At 49.1% G+C, this 7799-nt stretch overlaps 1 protein-coding gene across 1 annotated transcript; it reads right to left on the bottom strand.

Moving 5' to 3' along the window:
- Window positions 1-5470: 5470 nt before the first annotated feature.
- LOC128830684 (uncharacterized) lies at window positions 5471-7244 on the bottom strand. Its single transcript, XM_054016557.1, has 2 exons — window positions 6816-7244; window positions 5471-5982 (listed from the first exon to the last, which is right to left on the bottom strand). The coding sequence occupies exons 1-2, from the start codon at window positions 7204-7206 to the stop codon at window positions 5480-5482; spliced, it is 894 nt and encodes a 297-aa protein (XP_053872532.1). The 5' UTR covers window positions 7207-7244; the 3' UTR covers window positions 5471-5479.
- Window positions 7245-7799: the final 555 nt, after the last annotated feature.

Here is a 7799-nt window from a genome sequence, read left to right as displayed (position 1 = left end):
GTGATGGTGTACCATGCACACTCCCTATCCCTGCTCTCTGGAGTGTTTGGGAGGCAATGTGCCTATTCAATTGAAAATGAGGCATATGGATGTCATGTTGGCCCAAGGATATGTCTATGTAAGAGTCAGCTCTTCTAGATGTTCCTCTGAGTTGCCTTGCAAGGGAGAAGAATTTGTGTATTGCAGGAATTCTGAGGAAAAGCTGGGAATAGAACACGGATCTGCTCACTCCCAGGCATGTGACTCACCCACAAGACCTTCCTTCTTAGCAGCATGATTTATATTATAAGAGAAAAAGATTTACAACCCAATAATAAAATATCCCCTCTGCCCTTGTATTGTATGATTGTATTCATTACTGATCATTAAGAAATATCTTTTTAATAATCAAGAGGTAACAGGTGCAGTTAGAGCTATAACGGCTCGTTGGGATTTGCCCCTCAATGAACCGACGTGCAAACACAGTGGGGAGGGGGCACAAGGTGGAAGTTTCGCCTAGGCGCAAAATATGCTTGCACCGGCCCTGTTTCCCACCTTCTAAGAACCATGCAGGGAGTTCTCCAGGCAGTTGAAATACATCCTGGGGGAAGAGCCCAAGATGAGGAGCAGGCAGACCCAAGTTAGATGGGGCCAGAGGAAGCATACCATACCTCCCAACAGCCCTATGGAGATGTCCTAAGGAAGGAAATCCAAGTCTCCAGAGCTTGTATGGAGGCACAACACCTCAAGATGGATGTCCTTGTATTTTGTAGATTCCTTGGGATTCCCAAGGCTTGGGGATGAATTTATATCTCATCCAGTTAGGATGAGAGAACCCTTCCTTCTTCATACTCCATGGAATAAGGAGTGTCTCTTAGCTTTTATTCCAGTCCCACAGATTTTATCATGGGAAAGAACAATCCTCCCATTGCTATTCCAAAAGGACCTCACACATGTCCTCTAGAATTTAATTTTCACTTTGCATGCTTCATAAAGCACATACAAAACATTACACCTAGATTTAAAGGGTATGACGTTCTATTAATTAGCTATATGTAGTGTATAGTACATAATTATGTCCACCTTTTAGAAAAGGCATCTTTTATTCTACTTTGTTGTTATTGCTCCCCTAAACAACTTAAATTACATTCTGAATTACAAGGGAGTGTGAACCACATAGTGAACTTTAAGAAATTACACCAGTCACATTTTCTTGCACTCGGTGATTCTAAATTACTTTTAATAATAGACTCTTTAGAGGTTATTTGATCAGATAATAAGATATAAATAGTGAGCTTGGCAAGAATGAAAATGCTAGTGCAAGCAAAATTCTTTAGTGTTTATCTTATCTATGTACAAAATGTAGCTGAAACATTAACATTCTTCTTACAAAAAGCATAATTAGTGTGAGACCTAGGAGGTTAAATCAACCATAAAACTGAAAGAGCTACAATGTTAAGGGTTGCTCCTAATTTTCTGTTCTTTTATAATAGTAAATGATTATTTATGTATTATATTTACTAGAAAGAGGGTACATGACTAAAACAAACAAGTCAGCTGTATCCTAGCATAGCATGGTCTTGATTAAACTAAAGAAAGTATTTTAGTAACCACTTTGTCTATAAACAGAATGAATTGGAAAATAAACCAGTTACTGGTGAATTTATTGCAAAAAGTGAACCAAACATTATTTCTGACTCTGGGCTTCCTAGCTTTTAAGACCCTTGGAAATACTCTATATGACCTTGTTCAGCATCTATCTATCTTAAGTACCATTAATATAGTACCAGATAACCTCACAATGTGAGATATAGTTATCCCCACAACATCCCTGTGAGGTAGCAAAGTGCTATGGTCCACACTTTGCAGAAGGGAATCTGAGGTACGTAGAAGCTAAGTGACTTGCCTAAAGTCACACCGAAAGTCTGTGGGAAAGCAAAGACTTGGGGTATGTCTACACTACGAAATTAGTTCGAATTTATAGAAGCCGGTTTTATTGAAATCGGTTGTATACAGCCGATAGTGTGTGTCCACACATAAAATGCTCTAGGTGCTCTAGTCGGCGGACCGCGTCCACAGTACAAGGCTAGCGTCGACTTCCGGAGCATTGCACTACGGGTAGCTATCCCACAGCTATCCCACAGTTCCCGCAGTCTCCGCCGCCCCTTGGAATTCTGGGTTGAGATCCCAATGCCCGGATGATGCAAAACAGTGTCGCGGGCGGTTCTGGGTACATGTCGTCAGGCCCCTTCCCCCCCCCACCCCCCGTCACAGCAACGGCAGACAATAGATTCGCGCCTTTTTACCTGGGTTACCTGTGCAGACAACATGGAGCCCGCTCAGCTCAGCTGAGCTCACCGTCACCATATGTCCTCTGGGTGCCGGCAGACGTGGGACTGCATTGCTACACAGCAGCAGCTGCAAACTGCCTTTTGGCGGTAGACGGTGCAGTAGACTGGTAGCCTTCATCGGCGATCTGAGTGCTGGCAGCCGTGGGGCTTGCCTTTTGGCAGTAGATGGTGTATTACGACTGTTAACCGTCCTATTACAAGTTGGGTCATCGCACATTAGCAGAGTCTTCCCCGAGCACCCGATCGTGCAATAGGCCTGAAGACCATCGTCATACACTAACTGCCAAGCGCCCAGTATTTGCTGCCAAGCATCCAGAAAGATGCCGAGGGCTATCAGTCACGCTGCACCGTCGTCTTAAGATGTAAAAAAATAGATTTGCTCTGTATTCATTTGCTTCCCCCTCCCTCCGTCAAATCAACGGCCTGCTAAACCCAGGGTTTTCAGTTTAATCTTTGGGGGGACCATTCTGTGTGACAGTTGTTTGTGTTTCTCCCTGATGCACAGCCACCGTTCTTGATTTTAATTCCCTGTACCTGTACGCCATGTCGTCACTCGGCCCGCCCTCCCTCCTTCCCCTAGTCTGTCAGATACTACTTTCGCGCCTTTTCTTTGAATTCTGGGTTGAGATCCCAATGCCCGGATGATGCAAAACAGTGTCGCGGGCGGTTCTGGGTACATGTCGTCAGGCCCCTCCCCCCTCGTCACAGCAACGGCAGACAATAGATTCGCGCCTTTTTACCTGGGTTACCTGTGCAGACAACATACCACGGCAAGCATGGAGCCCGCACAGCTCAGCTGAGCTCACCGTCACCATATGTCCTCTGTGTGCCGGCAGACGTGGGACTGCATTGCTACACAGCAGCAGCTGCTAACTGCCTTTTGGCGGTAGACGGTGTAGCATGAGTGATAGCCGTGGGGCTGGCAGCCGTAGGGCTGCATTGCACCAGCCCCTTGCCCTTTGGTAGGTGATGGTATATTATGATTGGTACCCATCGTCGTCGTACTGGAGTGGCTGTCAATCATGGCCACCTGGGCAGACATGCTACTGTTTCGATGATGATGGCTACCAATCGTAATATACTATTTTCTGCCAATTGCCCAGTATTGTCTGCTAAGCACCCAGAAGAGGCCGAGGGCGATGCTGGGTGCTGGCAGACGTGGGGCTGGCAGACGTGGGGCTGCATTGCTACATAGCAGCAGCCCCTTGCCTTTTGGCAGATGATGGTATATTATGACTGGTATCCGTCATCATCATACTGGAGAGGCTATCACTCATGCTGCACCATCGGCTGCCAGCTTAAGATGTAAAAAATAGATTTGTTCTGTATTCATTTGCTTCTCCTTCCTCCGTGAAATCAACGGCCTGCTAAGCCCAGGGTTTTCAGTTTAATCTTTGGGGGGACCATTCTGTGTGACAGTTGTTTGTGTTTCTCCCTGATGCACAGCCACCTTTCTTGATTTTAATTCCCTGTTCCTGTACCTGTACGCCATGTCATCACTCGGCCCTCCCTCCCTCCCGCCCTCTCTCCTTCTCCTGGTCCATCAGATACTAGTTTCGCGCCTTTTTTCAGACCAGGCGCCATAGCTAGCACTGGGATCATGGAGCCCGCTCAGATCACCGCGGCAATTATGAGCACTATGAACACCACGCGCATTGTCCTGGAGTATATGCAGAGCCAGGACATGCCAAGGCGAAACCCGGACCAGCCGAGGAGGCGATTGCAGCACGGCGACGAGAGTGATGAGGAAATTGACATGGACATAGACCTCTCACAAGGCACAGGCCCCAGCAATGTGCAAATCATGGTGTCACTGGGGCAGGTTCATGCCGTGGAACGCCGATTCTGGGCCCGGGAAACAAGCACAGACTGGTGGGACCGCATCGTGCTGCAGGTATGGGACGATTCCCAGTGGCTGCGAAACTTTCGCATGCGTAAGGGCACTTTCATGGAACTTTGTGACTTGCTTTCCCCTGCCCTGAAACGCCAGGATACCAAGATGAGAGCAGCCCTCACAGTTGAGAAGCGAGTGGCGATAGCCCTGTGGAAGCTTGCAATGCCAGACAGCTCCCGGTCAGTCGGGAATCAATTTGGAGTGGGCAAATCTACGGTGGGGGCTGCTGTGATCCAATTTGCCAGGGCAATGAAAGACGTGGTGATATCAAGGGTAGTGACTCTGGGCAACGTGCAGTCAATAGTGGATGGTTTTGCTGAAATGGGATTCCCAAACTGTGGCGGGGCCATAGACGGAACCCATATCCCTATCTTGTCACCGGAGCACCAAGCCACCGACTACATAAACTGCAAGGGATACTTTTCAATGCTGCTGCAAGCCCTGGTGGATCACAAGGGACGTTTCACCAACATCAACGTGGGATGGCCGGGAAAGGTACATGACGCTCGCGTCTTCAGGAACTCTGCTCTGTTTCGAAAGCTGGAGGAAGGGACTTTCTTCCCGGACCAGAAAGTGACCGTTGGGGATGTTGAAATGCCTATCGTGATCCTTGGGGACCCAGCCTACCCCTTAATGCCATGGCTCATGAAGCCGTACACAGGCAGCCTGGACAGGAGTCAGGACCTGTTCAACTACAGGCTGAGCAAGTGCCGAATGGTGGTGGAATGTGCATTTGGACGTTTAAAAGCGCGCTGGCGCAGCTTACTGACTCGCTCAGACCTCAGCGAAAAGAATATCCCCATTGTTATTGCTGCTTGCTGTGCGCTCCACAATATCTGTGAGAGTAAGAGAGACCTTTATGGCGGGGTGGGAGGTTGAGGCAACTCTCCTGGCCACTGATTACGCGCAGCCAGACACCAGGGAGGTTAGAGGAGCACAGCAGGGCGCGGTGCGCATCAGAGAAGCTTTGAAAACGAGTTTTGTGACTGGCCAGGCTACTGTGTGAAACTTCTGTTTGTTTCTCCTTGATGAACCCTCCAAACCCCCCCCCCCCGACCCGGTTCACTCTACTTCCCTGTAAACCAACCACCCCACGCCACCCTCCCCTCCCGCTTGCAGAGGCAATAAAGTCATTGTTTTTTCACATTCATGCATTCTTTATTAGTTCCTCACAGAAGTAGGGGGATAATTGCCAAGGTAGCCTGGGATGGGTGGGGGAGGAGGGATGGAAAAGGACACACTGCATTTTAAAACTTTAACTCTTATTGAAGGCCAGCCTTCTGATGCTTGGGCGATCATCTGGGGTGGAGAGACTGGGTGGACGGAGGCCCCCCCACCGTGTTCTTGGGCGTCTGGGTGAGGAGGCTATGGAACTTGGGGAGGAGGGCTGTTGGTTACACAGGGGCTGTAGCGGCGGTCTCTGCTCCTGCTGCCTTTCCTGCAGCTCAACCATACGCTCGAGCATATCAGTTTGATGCTCCAGCAGACGGAGCATTGCCTCTTGCCGTCTGTCTGCAAGCTGACACCACCTATCGTCTTCAGCCCGCCACTTGCTCTTTTCAGCCCGCCATTCAGCCCGCCACCTCTCCTCTCGTTCATATTGTGCTTTTCTCATCTCCGACATTGACTGCCTCCACGCATTCTGCTGTGCTCTATCAGCGTGGGAGGACATCTGCAGCTCCGTGAACATATCGTCCCTCGTCCTACATTTTCTCTTTCTAATGTTCACTAGCCTCTGCGAAGGAGAAACATTTGCAGCTGGTGGAGGAGAAGGGAGAGGTGGTTAAAAAAGACACATTTTAGAGAACAATGGGTACACTCTTTCATTACAAGGTCGCATATTTCGGCTTGCAGGCAGCCATGGTAGGCCACAGTGTTTTGGCTTTTTTAACCTTCTTAACATGCGGGAAAGGTTGCAAACAGCAGCGCATTTCCCATATCAAGGATGAATTGGGTTGTCCATTTAAAATGGGTTTTCAATGTAAAACCAGGGGCTGCGGTTTCCCGGTTAACATGCGGCACAAACAAGTAAACCACCCGCCCCCACACACACACACACACACACACGATTCTCTGGGATGATCACTTCACCCCTCCCCTCCACCGCGTGGTTAACAGCGGGGAACATTTCTGTTCAGAAGAGCAGGAACGGGCGCCTCTGAATGTCCCCTTAATAAAATCACCCCATTTCAACCAGGTGACCGTGAATGATATCACTCTCCTGAGGATAACAAAGAGAGATAAGGAATGGATATTGTCTGCATGCCAGCAAACACCGGGACCATACGCTGCCATGCTTTGTTATGCAATGATTCCAGACTACGTGCTACTGGCCTGGCGTGGTAAAGTGTCCTATCATGGCGGACGGGATAAGGCAGCCCTCCCCAGAAACCTTTTGCAAACGTTTTGGGAGTACATAAAGGAGAGCTTTCTGGAGATGTCCCTGGAGGATTTCCGCTCCATCCCCATACACGTTAACAGACTTTTCCAGTAGATGTACTGGCCGCGATTGCCAGGCCAAATTAATCATTAAACACGCTTGCTTTTAAACCATGTGTAATGTTTACAAATATTTACAAAGGTACACTCACCAGAGGTCTCCTGTGTGCCCTGAGGGTCTTGGGTGAGTTCGGGGGTTACTGGTTCCAGGTCCAGGGTCACAAACATATCATGGCTGTTGGGGAAACCGGTTTCTCCGCTTCCTTGCTGCTGTGAGCTACCTACAGTACCTCCATCCTCATCTTCCTCGTTCCCCAAACCGTCTTCCCTGTGTGTTTCTCCAGTGAGAGAGTCATAGCACACGGTTGGGGTAGTGGTGGCTGCACCCCCTAGGATCGCATGCAGCTCCGCGTAGTAGTGGCAAGTTTGCGGCTCTGCCCCGGACCTTCCGTTTGCTTCTCTGGCTTTGTGGTAAGCTTGCCGTAGCTCCTTAATTTTCACGCGGCACTGCTGTGTGTCCCTGTTATGGCCTCGGTCCTTCATGGCCTTGGAGATCTTTTCTAATACTTTTCCATTTCTTTTACTGCTACGGAGTTCAGCTATCACTGCTTCATCTCCCCATATGGCGAGCAGATCCCGTACCTCCCGTTCGGTCCATGCTGGAGTTCTTTTGCGATCCTGGGACTCCATCACGGTTACCTGTGCTGATGAGCTCGGCGTGGTCACCTGTGCTCTCCACGCTGAGCAAACAGGAAATGAAATTCAAACCTTCGCGGGTCTTTTCCTGTCTACCTGGTCAGTGCATCTGAGTTGAGAGTGCTGTCCAGAGCGGTCACAATGAAGCACTGTGGGATAGCTCCCGGAGGCCAATAACGTCGAATTCCGTCCACACTACCCCAATTCCGACCCGCAAAGGCCGGTTTTATCGCTAATCCCCTCGTCGGAGGTGGTGTAAAGAAACCGGTTTAAAGGACCCTTTAAGTCGAAAGAAAGGGCTTCGTCGTGTGAACGTGTCCAGGCTTAATTCGATTTAACGCTACTAAAGTCGACCTAAACCCGTAGTGTAGACCAGGCCTTGGTCTCCTAAGTCCTAATCTAGAGCCTTTATCATTAGACCATCATTCCTTTCTGGAGTG

This window comes from Malaclemys terrapin, chromosome 1, assembly GCF_027887155.1.
Source record: "Malaclemys terrapin pileata isolate rMalTer1 chromosome 1, rMalTer1.hap1, whole genome shotgun sequence".
NCBI classification, from domain to species: Eukaryota; Metazoa; Chordata; order Testudines; family Emydidae; genus Malaclemys; species Malaclemys terrapin.
Note: the sequence above shows the minus strand (reverse complement) of the source record. Positions and strands in the feature narration are given on the sequence as shown.